Genomic DNA, 13,043 nt, shown 5'->3' on the forward strand with positions numbered 1-13,043 from the left:
AGATCTAGAAAATAGACTTTCGGGGACAACAGCCATCCCAGGAAATCTCTCCACTTCAGCAGCATTCAATATTTTGACAATTTGGTTTATGGAAAGAAAAACTTTTTGTAATATGCTTCTCTGTAAAACAGATACAAATTTTCTAACTTTTTTACACAAATGTATACATATACCTTCCAGTGGCTTTTCACTTCAATTATATTTTTCTTGTAATCTAAAGATGAAAAAATTAAATCCTTTCCGAAAGTATAGAATATATTCTTTATGCCAGAGAACAGGCTGCTGAAGCAACTCAGTTTTACAGCCCATCTTGCCTAACTGCACAGTAAGCATATGAGATAGACATATTCTGCCACCCACACCCAACTTCTGAGGGCAGATTTTTAATACAGCAGCACTTTATCATTACTGAAGTTGATAATGCTTGTCATGAAAAAGAAAAACTAGATGCCAAATACAAATTCTGCAAATTTCAGGTGAAAACAAAATCAAAAACCTCTAAAATGACAAGAAGAATTTGAATTTTTCCCATTAATTTATGTTCAAACTAGGGACAATACATTAAGGCTAATCATCTAACTTCTCTTGTTGATTTTTACAACCACAGTGCTATAGCACTCATTCCTTCAAAATAGATTTAAGGATAGCATACGTCCTCTATCAGTTTATTTACCTGGCCAGAGTATCAAAGTTCTAGATCACAGAAAGATGCGGCAAGGATGATGTTAAGTATTACAATCAGTTTATAGTGAGAAACTGATACAGAGCAAGTTCAGGTGACTTGCTCTTGGGGAGAAAGGAAGTCTGGATCCAAGCTGGGGAGTAAATCTAGAATTTCTGCAGCCCTACCCAACTTCTCACCATTAAGCCATCTTTTTTTCTTTCCTTGTCCATAGAAATATTTTTCAGCATAGTAGAGTGAAGCCAGGCAAATCAGTTATGTACAGTAAGGAAAGATGATCTCATAGTTAAGCCAATAAGCAGTGGCTCAGAATTTCTGAATTCAACTCCCAGAAGTGGGAGCAACTTCTGTGTAACCTTAGGTCAGTCTCAATTGTTCATTTATAAAACTGAGATTATTTTCAACACACCCTGCCCTGATAGATGCATAGTGTAAAAATACACTCATAGAAAGACTGTAGATGCTCATACTGTACAGGAACAACTGAAACCATGTTAAAATCATGCACAAATTAACTTGCATGGTGCACTGTCCACTATACAGGTGTTTCTTTATTTTATTTAAATCTTTCTGTGCCTTACTGGGCAGAACAATTCTTCCATTCTTTCACAGTTACAGATTCTCTATCAGTCAGCAGAGCACTACCTTCTCCTTCACCAAGACATTTTATCAGTATCTTTCTTAACAGCTCTACTAACTGAGGGTAGTGAGAGTGTGTAAGAAGATTCTTACTAGTAATCCTCAAGTGAAGCAATTATTTCTGTTATTTTGATAAACTGTTTCAAAATATTAGGTAGACTTGCACTTAACGGAAGCCAGAGACACCGCTGGTGAGGAGAAGCTGTTACCAAAGACCTTCCAACCTTAACAGCAACACCACCTGAGATTTATTTACCTGAGGAGCACTCGTTGCTACCAAAAAGGCATTGGTCCTTCCTGGATGGTCATAATCATGCATGGCTGCAGCTACATAAAGAGCCATCAATTCAAGAGCAGGGATGTTGCCAGCTAGACATCCGTAACTGTCATCTGTAGGTGTGTATGTCTTCGAAAACACATAACCCATATGGCCATGAGTGATTCCACTGTCAGAATCTGAGCAGAAACAAATTAAAAAAAAAAAAAAAAATCCTTACCACTTTTTCAGTGACTTACTCAAACAGGCAGAAGCAACAAAGCAGGAAGAGAAGGAGCAAATTTACAACACATAACAGAAGAGTAAACACATCCTGACCTCAATGCTTTACGATACTGTGCACATGATTCAGTGCAATAAGGCACACAACTGAAAGCAACAAATTCTGATCCCACCCTGGGGATCTTCCAGCCATCCAGCAGAGCCTGTTCTCAAACTATGTGTGTTACTCGCAATCAGCTATGGATTCACAGCCATGCTGGAGCTTTGTGGGTAACTCAGTCTTCCCACTCCTTCCTCTAATTGCTTCACCACGTAAATTAGTCTATGAGACACTAACAGTCCTTAAAGCAATGCACTAGCATTTATTCTTTCAATTGCAGTGCATGTTTTCCAATCCAAAGGTCTAAACTTTGGATCTTTGCTGATAATCCTCTTGATGGACTCTTCATGAAGCAGCTTGAACATGCCTGACAGAGGCAGATACTGAGTGAGATGCTTTGCTAATCTAATCTGCTTGAATGGATCTTACATGCAGCTGAACAATGACTTTCAAACAAAAAACACCAAAAAGCCCCCAAACTCAACTCCTTTCATTCCACCCATTTCACCTCACCTACAAAGCCTCCAACAACTCTTGCTGATAAAATTTTCCAGGAATAACAACGTTTCTTGCCCCACCAAAACATCCTGAAGAGTTGCAGAAATGACATGTATGTGCCACACAAACACCACCAAAAAAAGCAGAAGTGGAAGCAGTTTTTTTGGAACAAACTCCTGCTTTCCCAGTAACTCCCTCAGAACTCCCACAAAATACAGACAGGTCCTCTAGTTGCTACAGCTGAACCTGGAGAAGTTAATATAAAGATGCAGATGCAGTAAGAACAGCTTCCTTTAAGCAGTAATTATAGAATTGCAGATGAGTGGTCTTGCAAACTCATTGCAAAATGGTAAACAGTCTCCTTCTTTGAAGACAGTGAGGAAAGGCAAAGGAAAACTTCACGACAGCCAAGCAGCGGCAAGTGCATGGCACTACCTGCGTGCCTCAGTGGTTTTATAATAGCATAACAATGCAGGGTTTGAGGATTTAGAAGTTTACACTGCTTCTGGAGCAGCGTTGAAAAGCACTACTAATACAGTTTCCCTAGAAAAAAAGCTATTGTAAAAATCAAATGGTAGCAAACATCTGTTGTTACGGGTGACCACAAAGGTTTGCATTCACACATCGTAAAATGTAAAGTATTAGGTTTTGGATGACCAATTCTATCTCTTCAAAGTTACACAAACATACCTTAGCTCCTTCAACATCTAACACGCTACTGAACTTAAAAGTCTACATAATAACAAGTACTGCATGCAATCCTCAATTGTTAGCGTTCTTACAGCAAATTTAATGACAAAAACGTTAAAAATACAACATATATACTTGCACATTTAAATATACCTGAATCGCTTGCTGACCCGTGATCATTAACCACAGTTGGGAGTCCTGGGATGGGCTGAGTAGTAAGGTACCAAACGGCATGTAGAACATCGGTTGCATGGGTTCGGTTGTGATCTGCGACACAAAGCAAAGGACCCTGCTATGAAACACGAAGGGTATTTCCAACAGAGGGGAATCAGCTCCATCTAGTGGGTACAGTCCAGCAGAGACAAACCAAACATCATCACAGCATGAAAAACAGCTGTACTCTCTAAATGCTCAGTTTGACTTTTACTAACGTTGGAGAACATTCAGTGGTGTGCCTCACACCAGTCAAGAAAGGCAAAACAGCAGCGAAGCAGTGGGATCTGCAATGTAGGAAACTTTGCCTTGCCCGTGCTACCAGCTCCAATCCTTTACTCCAGCGGTTGCCTTTAGCTAGTTAAACGCCATCGGGTAAACATGCACTGCTAACCTCTGTTGCAAATTAAATCAGTGGGAAAATCTCATCCACTTCAGTGGCCAGATTTCACCTAGCTTCTAAATACAAGGCACGTAACACTTACCAGACTCTACTTGAGCAAATTTAGGTGCTGAGCAGGCAGCTGCACTGCAAAAAAATCAAACTCAGAACACGTGTACACCGCACAGTTAAACCAGGTTCTTTCTGCACTTTTCTTGCCAGAGATAAAGAGTTCAGGCCTTGGATCCCGTAATCTGACTTACTACAAGCCCTCTTTGCAGAAATTAGATATAAAGGTCACCCCAAGGCTCATACCACCAAACCCTTTAAGGCCAGACAAACTATCCCACAATCAACACAACTTGCTGAAAAAGAACCACATGCTCGTTCAGCACAAAGCACCATCTAAACATACACTAGCAAAAAGCAACTGTGATGCTGAAAGAGGTGTAACACTTTGCTGCACCAGGGCAAAAGTGTACATCTGGGGTTAAACCACAGAAGGACAAGCATTCCAGCTTGTGACTCAGGCTATTTTTGGGCAGAGCACAGGTATCTTCTACAGTGACTAGCTAAAAAACACGAAGAAACCTGCTAATCCAAATGATAACCCATGGCTACATTCCTGCTGCTACAGTTGAGGAAAGATGCATTTCAGAGAACAAAGCAAAAAAAACATGGGACTCCACTGCTGGGTCACCCCCATCTGTAAAACTCACAGTGACTGGCTACACCTAGGTAATCAGTCATCTTATTTGGAGACACCTTGGTAATGCCAATCAGTCACATGTCTCTCACTGGCAAACCAACTGCTGGAACAGGCTTCATGGCGACAGGTTATATTAAACTAGGTTATATTAAGAAGATAACGGTCCAGAATCAGGGTAACACTGGAGATGATACATATCCTTCGTCAGGAAAAACTACCGACATGCAAGTCCAGAAGCCCTCTCTAAAAAGTAATAGGTAAAATTGACCGGATTCATTAGGCATGAAAAAAACTCTGTACTCTGGGGTAGTAGTAGGGACTGGCAGCAAGATGTGTAAAGCATTCTGAATTTATACCTGCTGCATCCTAAAGATAGGCCAAGTGCAGCTGATGGAGGGTTTCTCAGCACTGAAGCTGAGCTTCACCCTAAGGCCGCTCCTTCTGTGTGAGAAGACCTGGGAGGGAGAAAGCACCTGGGAGAGCCGTATTTGCCCTCTTGCCCCTGCTAGGGGATGGATAATGCCTGCTCCTGCCAGGAACAGCCACCTGCTTCCTCCAGAGGTGCACTGCTGAGCCCATATTTCTAAGCCCTGCCATCAGTGGGATGGCAGCCACCAGCCTGCATTCCCCTGGCTCTGGCAGAGGAGGGCTCACCATCTTGCTGACCCTATGCTCCAGCACTCGAGGCAACTGCCTACTTCGTCTACACCTAAGATCAGCCAAGGACACCTAACGGGTGTAACACAGAAAAGGTTTATTATATTCACAGTTTGCAATCACTTTGCATACTCACTAAACGTGAGCATGATGTCATGCCATTTGGCCCTTTTCTTTACCCCTTGCTTTCCTCTCTTGCTCTCCTTTGTCTTCCCTGTGACCTTCCCTTTAAACGCTTCTTAGTGACTGCTAGCTGAAATTTTTAACAGCAAAACAGTAAGCAGCATAGGAATGGTAATTTTTGGAAAGAAGAAAGCAAAATAAGGAAGGAGTCTCCTCTCCCCTGCCTTCCTTGAAGTACTAAGAACATCTCTCCTGAGACACTAATCTCCTAGATTAGGAGCAAAACCTAGAGCATGGCCCAATGCTTTTCTCAGGAGTGAAGTCTGGCTTAGCCTCTTGGGAAACTTGCACTCGTTTAATGCAACTGGAATAGTCACCATTAGCTTTGTGTGAATAACCAACTTTTCAGTTCAGCAACCAGAAAAAAGTGGTTAAGTCCAAACAAATGGTTTTGGTTTTTAACCATTCACAGAAACGAAAAAGTAGAAGGCAAATTCATTTTGTATTAGATAAAATATTCTGCTTTATTAACACAAAACACACTTAAGAAAAACCAAGGAAATGACAGGCTAGATTCACACAGATTCCTGCGACTCTAAGAATAGTTAAATGTTTTAAACAAAGAGGAATGGCTCCAGTAAGACAGACAGACTGTGGGACATCCAGCTATAACCCTCTCAGGCTATAATGTGCTGATCCAAATCCCTGCTCAGCTTCAAACACAAGGAAAGGTTTGAAATTTGGTCTCTTACTTTCCCGAAAGAGAGTCCAAACCACCTGGCTGGGAGGAATTTTGAGGCAGCTTTCCTTCAGTCCCTCCCACTGTAGCTGTTGGTATTTAATATTTAGAGAGACAGACTATAAGAATTACTAAACCAATGTTTGAGACATTTTTCTGGGAGGTGGGAGAAAACGGAGTGTTCCATATTCTTCAACACTGGGGTTATCTGCCAGCTAAAGGAGGTAATAATTCCCTCCCTTCTTCTGGGAAAAAAATAAAAAAAAAGAGTCCTTTGCAGTTGAAGTGGTTTGGTAAATTTGATTTGATTTAGTAAATACTTTGGGGATGACTGAAAGAAGGCTTTTTAGTGAATAAATGATTCACATTGAAAAATATCAGCTGAGCTGTAGTTGCAGAAGAACAGGATGTGCACATCTACTTGGCATATTTTTTCTGCTTACACAAAGCTCATCTCCTTTGGCAGCACAGCACTGCTACGGTGTAAAAATCCAAACTGCTTATGAGGGGGAAAGGTTTCAGTAAAGTCCAGCTGGGGCACTGGGGTACACTTGCATCATCAGGTGTACTTGTAGTAGCTTTATATGGTTTCAGGCTTGAACAGAATTTGCCATGAATTATTACGAAACAACATGAAACATTAAAGGCAATGAAAAAAAGATGTGAGGCTGTGGTTCAGCACCAGTCTCTGACTAGAGAGCCATCCATTTGGTCGTGATGTAGCAGAAGAAAAAAAGTAGCTGTCACAATGAGAGAAGAAAGGCTTTAATAACGAAGTGCATGGAAGATACCCAAAACTTTAGGGAAGCATCTCTATCTGCTGGGAGTTTTTACTTACAAGGTATCTCTCGGTATCCACATTCCAAGGCATGAAAGTAGTTCATAAATTCCCTCACTGGTATTTTAAAGGTTTCAAACAGCCCCATGTCTTCAAAAAGCCTGTATGATACCTGAAAAAACAAAACCACCATGCTGCTAAATAGACCAGAACAACCCTAAAAATTAGATATAAAAATCATTCTGTTGAATTAACCCATGAAAACCTGCTTTCCTGGTAGTATTCTCTCAAGTGTATCTGATCCAGCTATAGCTGCAGATATTTGCATTTCCAAAGGGATGTGGCTACGTTGCCGAACAGACAAGATATTAGTACCAAACAGTCCTCCCCATTCCTTCACCACACCCTTCCAGATGTTCTTTTCTTCCTTTCAGGCATATGGATCCCCCATATTTTGCAAGCACCTTAGAAACATACACACATAAAAGAAGATAACCAGAGGTCTTTAGTGTCTTGGGAAAAATTTCCCCACAAACTTCTCCAAGGGGCATCCACAAGTCAAATCAATTCCCAGAAAAAGGGGAAACAAGTGAAGGAATGACAAAAGGAGAGAACCATTCATATCCTATGCATTATCTCCTTTCCCTCTTCCCCATTTTAGAAGTGAAAGGGCAAAAGTGACTTCTCCAACAGGGTTTCAGAGACAGCAAGCGGTTTAGGAAGCAGAGATGCTTGAAGTGTTCCTGCACAGCAAAGATGACTGTAGACATCCAGGAGCGGAAATACTGGAAGGGACAATGTGATGGACGAGTGAGGGGTTGTTCAGGAGAGAAGAGTGCTCAGAAATGCCAACCGCAGCTGCTGCAAAATGGATACTTTCGAAGCCAAGTTTGAAATTCACATACAGAACAATGGGACTCGGGAAAATTACTGCCTGACCTTTTCACTTCCTTCACAAAATGGACCCTAAAGCCTTCCAGCTTCTTTATTTATTTACTGCTGTTAGCTAAATTCTGTCCTTTTGACGCCATCTGTCTGATAATGATCTGCCTAGAGCTAAGCAATCTGAAGCACATTTGGAAGGATGAGTGCTATACCGATGAGACATTGTAACAAATTATGTTTTGTGTTTTACACCTGAACGTAAATCAAACAGCTATCCACACCCATTTCTTTCTGTATATCATGTATATAAATTGGGACCTGTGAACAGCACCTAAAGTTTAATGAACATAGACTTCAAATGTCTTGACACTGTGGATTTTTACAGTAAAAATAATAAAAAAGGGTATGAATCTGCAGCATTAATGATCTTCCCCATCCACATCCCCTCCTAGTAATTCCCTACCAGGAAAAATCTGCATGTGAACTAACTCTGGCAAAACACTGCCACAGGCAGCGATGATGCAGAGACAGGTTGAGTGTGGTGCCTGACACCAGCCGGGATACCCCTTTAATGACACATCTCTGACAACTGGGGTTCTGCTGGTGGCCTCAGCTCTTACTTTTGTTCCTACTATAACTGTGTAAGTGCCACTAGCAACATAGTCAGCAAAGTCACTGCTGGTGGTAATCTCTCTTTATGGCCATAGCTGTTTGCCATAAAGTGAAAAGTCCTTCAGAGTGAAGGAGCTAAGGAACTACAGTGGTCTGGGAGACATGAGCTTAGAATCAAAGGTAGGGCCTGTAGAAGACAAAACTTTACTCTCTGAAAACCCCATGGGATCCTCTTGTGTTGAGGCAGAGTGAAGCGAGTAACTTTATACATAATTTGGATTTAGAAACTTCATGGAATTCTGTTTATCATGGCTGAAGTAAATCAGCCGGGATCCAAACTTTCACCTATGGAGGGATGAGGTATTTTACATTCTAGTCTTAGATCACTGAACGGTAAGCTACATATTTCCAGCAATATCTCTGTATAAAAAGCATAAAGAAATATTATTCTGCACAACCAAACCTTACTGGTCTACACTATCAATACTGGACAGGCACCTTAAATAAAGTATGTCATAAAAGCATGTTTTTCCTCCCCTTGGATTTTGGGGGGCAGGGAATTCCACAGCAGCTGAAAAGAAGCAAAGCTGATTGTGATGGATATGAATGATAGCTCTTCCCCATGACTTGGAGTAAAACGGCATTATTCTCTGCGGTCATTAGAAAGCATTAACAGCCAAGCAATTCGGACATTTTTGCAGTGGTTTTTTCTCTCCTTAGCAAATGGGAAGAAGGAAGGGGTAAGGGCAGGTCAGAAAGAGAAAAAAAGGGCATTAATGTTTTCCAGAAAGTCAACTAACTAAATTCTTTCATTTAAAAAAGAAGAAAATCTGTGCAGTTTTGTTTATTCGTTGCTCTGGATTAATAATTTTTAAACACTTCTGTCTTTTCAAATCCTTCCTTCCCAAACTGCACCCTGCTTCACGAGCTCCCTGGGAGTTAAGAGTCCCACGGGCTGAGCATGGTGCTCTTGCAGCCGTGATGAGGTCCTCGCTGCCAGGGACAAGCCCAGGGAATCTCCGATGGCTGCCAGGTGCTTGCCAGTGGGTGATCCACACCACCCCTTCCCTCCAGCCTTCATTTTCTGCTAGTCTCTGCAACGATTGCTAATGCTTGAATGAATCATTTATAACTCAGACACTTCTGGCAGTGCTGCCTGCAGAAGGACAAGCACTTCTCCCGAACGATTCTTAATGGAAGCTGTTTTGGAAACGGGGATTGCTGTTCACACGTAGCTGCTCTCCTGGGTGTTGCAAGCAGACATAAATGGCTCTCATTGGCAGACACGTGCAAAGTTTAGGTTAGCAGTTCCCCACTCGTTGTTTGCAGGCAACCCTCTTGCACTCCCCGTCTGCCTCTTGTATTTGCTTTCTTCAAGTTTCTTTTAAGTTGTCAGCACCTGGCCTCCAGCTCTGACAAACACAACTCCTTGCAAGGGCCGCTGTGATGATCCCAGGAATATCTCACCCCCCAGGGACTGACTTCCCTTGCTCCTTCACATAACGTCTCCAGTTTCTCTCTGCAGAAGCCATGGGTGACGATGAGATGACCAAACATTCCTCTTGGCACCACCCAGGGACCAACGCATGCACTGCAGTGATGCCACCCTGCCTCAGCGCTGCTCGTGTACCGACAGCACAGGAGCACCACCAGCGTTTCTCATCTCTGTGGGCCCAGTAATAACAGCTAGAGAGAGACCTTGACTTTAGCCTGTTTGTTTTCATTTTATTTGCTTTCCAAGGCAAATGTGTTTCTCTTCCACAGGTTTTAGTTTTATAGGAGCTGTAAGAAGAGTGCTAAGTGTGACTGAAGACATTACCTAACTTTACGACCTGTTGAGAAGCATCACCTCCGTTGGAGAGCTCTGCTGTTCCTTTCTGAAATGAGACTGGTCTGTAAATTCCTCTCTAACCCCTATCATGCACGTTCGTTAGTGCCACGTATAGAGTGCTTGCCGCTATACTTTGCACAGATGTTTTTATGGCCACTGACTGGTCAGGGGTCTTTTTATATGTCTAAATTAATTTAATGTCCCAAAAAGAAGAAACAGACATCTGAAGCAGCTTTAAAGATGCTAAGCAAGCATTTGCTTTCTGAACTGAATGCTCCCCTAGAGGCACGTGTCAACTCTGCTTTGTTCCATCTCATAAATTTAGCCTAGCAAGGCAAACATAGTTAATTCAGCTTGTTAATTTACTTATTTTTTAATGGATGAGTCAATTTAATGGCAAAATACAGAGAATAAATCATTATAGCTTTTGTTTTCCTTTGTTTATAACATCCCAGGATTTTAAAATTATACAAGAAAAAGACAATACTTCTGGCTACAGAAAAAGATTTATGTATTTCAGTTCTCTCATTTCTGAAAATAATTTTGTTAGGAACATCTGAGTAGGTGGGGAAAAGAACTAAAGGATCCTGCGCTATTTTATGAACAAGGCTGAACTTGTTACATTCTGCTTTTAGGGAGTGGGAGTTATTACAAACAGCTGTTACAGAAAATGCTGAATTTCGATCACAAATATTCTTTATCAAAGCTTCTCTATTCTATTTCGCAGGCCTCATTTTGTGGCACTGCAAAACGGATAACATGCTCAGAACCTGTGCAAAAAAGCAGATGGTGGGAAACAGAGTGTGCAAATGGAGGGAGGCACAGGGGAACTGTCCTGAGAGGTACAGAACTCCATGCATCTTGGTAAAGTGCTTAAGAACTGTAAAGGTACCCATGTAAAACCAGAAGAACTTCTGGCTCATCGAAACTGTTGGTTGTGCCCCTAAAAAAAGCTCTGTTTTTCCTTATGTTTCATTTATCATTCTATTATCATTCCATGCTGCTAGAAAACAGCATGACCAATATGATCTAGAAGAGCATTTTAATCACACTTTCACTGTCTAGTGCAAAAGTGTCTGAATGATCATCACCAAACTTCTATCAACGTCCACATACAGCCACAGTTTGCCTATTTCTCTAAAATTAACCTAGAGACCTGGCAGGCTGGTTAAACAAAGATGTTACTTGCCAAGCTACAGTACAATGAAAGGCAGATCACAGAATAAATTTGAATTTATGCTGTGGTTTTCCTGGTTGAGCAGTGGATACTTGAATCTAGCTGAATAATAGTTAACCACCAAGGGACCAAGACTTGACACAGCGTTCTCTGGAGCTTGTGGCACCGAGATCTGCCTGACACACTAACCTCTGTGTCTGTGGGGGGTGTTAATTGTCCAACATCACACCAATTAACATAATCTCTTCTCTCCAGCACTCACCACTACATAATGCCTTGTAAAGCGATACTAGATCAGTGAGATCCTCTTGGGGTTTTTTGCCTTCCATCCCTAACTAATAATAATTACTTGCCTTTCCTGTTTAATGAACCTCAATACTTCCATAAGAAAAACTGGCTAATTTGTCACTGTGCCAGGAAAGGGGCATAACAGAGAAGAAAGTTCAGCCAAGAAAGTGGACATTAATGGAAGTGACGTTAATCGTGCTGGGTAGAGATGGGCTGTGTCAGCACCTGCATTCAACTTACAGGAGGGAATGAAAAACCAATAGTTGAAAGAAAGACTAGTAAGCTCTCACATCCTGATTCACACTAAATTAGTCTTCTCTATGTAATAATGATATGAATTTGCTATCAAAGCGCTGATGCTTTAAAGGTGAGGGAATATATATAGAAAGGATTATTTTTCCCCCCTTCCCGAAACTTTGATTTCTTGCACAGACCGACCGAAATCTCCAGCATAAAAAAGGACCAAAGTTCTGTATGTCCTGCACCAACTGAAAATATTTACTGTTTCACTCTCCCATGCTGAACCCTATGAGAAATCCTTTCACAAAGAACTCAGTAAGGGGTGGCAGCACCTCCTACAGATAGAAGAGAATATTTAGAAAGGTTTATGTAAACTCATTGGCAGCAAGCAGCAGGCAAAATAGGTGTGTGGTTTTTTCTTTCACATTTTTAGTTTAAAAATATAGAAATTTAAAAGTAAGGAACGTAATGAGATGGAGTTCGTATTGTCAGCTTTGAAGTAGGTGGCAGGGATCACAATTCATTGGATGACCAGCTTGTAAGGACAATGGGTCTTAACACTACTTCGTCTAAATCTGTCAATAATCTAGCCAGTCATTGCAGACAAGATATCCTTCTCACCTGACTGAGAATCCGACCACATTTCTTTCCAATTTTTTCCACCAAATCAAAGATTGGGAAGTTCCAGCTATTTAGCTGCTCCATCAGGGGATCCAAGTTGTCCATAACCAGAGGCTCAGGAGCGAGTACAGGCTTGTCCTATGCCAGAAATCAGAGTAAAGAGGAACTTTAGTTCTGTGAAGCATTTAATGTAAAAATTTATGCTCTTAAAAACTAAGGTCACATTAGCATCATCTGTAAGTTGATGGTACTTTATTCAGCTCAGCGGAGATGTCCCCATTTCTACCAGCCCTACAGCTAGTCACTCTCCTTTATAACTTGTTTCACTTGAATGAATAGGAAATTCTGTGTATGGAACATCAGTCTCTGGACTTATCCATGAGACACATTAATGCGTTCATTCATGGAAATCATTCATTCATTTCCAAGGGAGTCTGTCTTCTTCATTGTAAAATTGGCTGCAGTACAGAGGGCAAAGCGCTCAGTTTCTACTTCCGCATCAGGACCCATCCTTTACAATCTAATATGGCTAAGGGAGCTCAGTCCAAGTGAAGACCTGCACTTCTTCAACTGAAACCCACCTGTTTTTCAAGGTCTGCAAATAACAGATGGGTTGTGCCCCTCCTTTCACATTTCTCCCTGTATACATCCTTGAATTTCATTATTACTAAGAAAGCATA

At 41.4% G+C, this 13,043-nt stretch overlaps 1 protein-coding gene across 2 annotated transcripts in view; it reads right to left on the bottom strand.

The window, feature by feature from the left end:
* The window catches only part of PDE3A (phosphodiesterase 3A), a 270,081-nt gene that overhangs the window by 22,254 nt on the left and 234,784 nt on the right, over positions 1 to 13,043 (bottom strand). For both annotated transcript variants that reach the window (XM_075440114.1, XM_075440122.1), the window contains 4 exons: positions 12,364 to 12,501; positions 6,770 to 6,881; positions 3,262 to 3,375; positions 1,578 to 1,777 (listed from right to left, as the gene is read on the bottom strand). In XM_075440114.1, coding sequence (XP_075296229.1) covers positions 1,578 to 1,777; positions 3,262 to 3,375; positions 6,770 to 6,881; positions 12,364 to 12,501 — 564 coding nt within the window. The remainder of the gene's footprint in view (positions 1 to 1,577; positions 1,778 to 3,261; positions 3,376 to 6,769; positions 6,882 to 12,363; positions 12,502 to 13,043) is intronic.

Source organism: Opisthocomus hoazin, chromosome 1 (genome assembly GCF_030867145.1).
Source record: "Opisthocomus hoazin isolate bOpiHoa1 chromosome 1, bOpiHoa1.hap1, whole genome shotgun sequence".
NCBI classification, from domain to species: Eukaryota; Metazoa; Chordata; class Aves; order Opisthocomiformes; family Opisthocomidae; genus Opisthocomus; species Opisthocomus hoazin.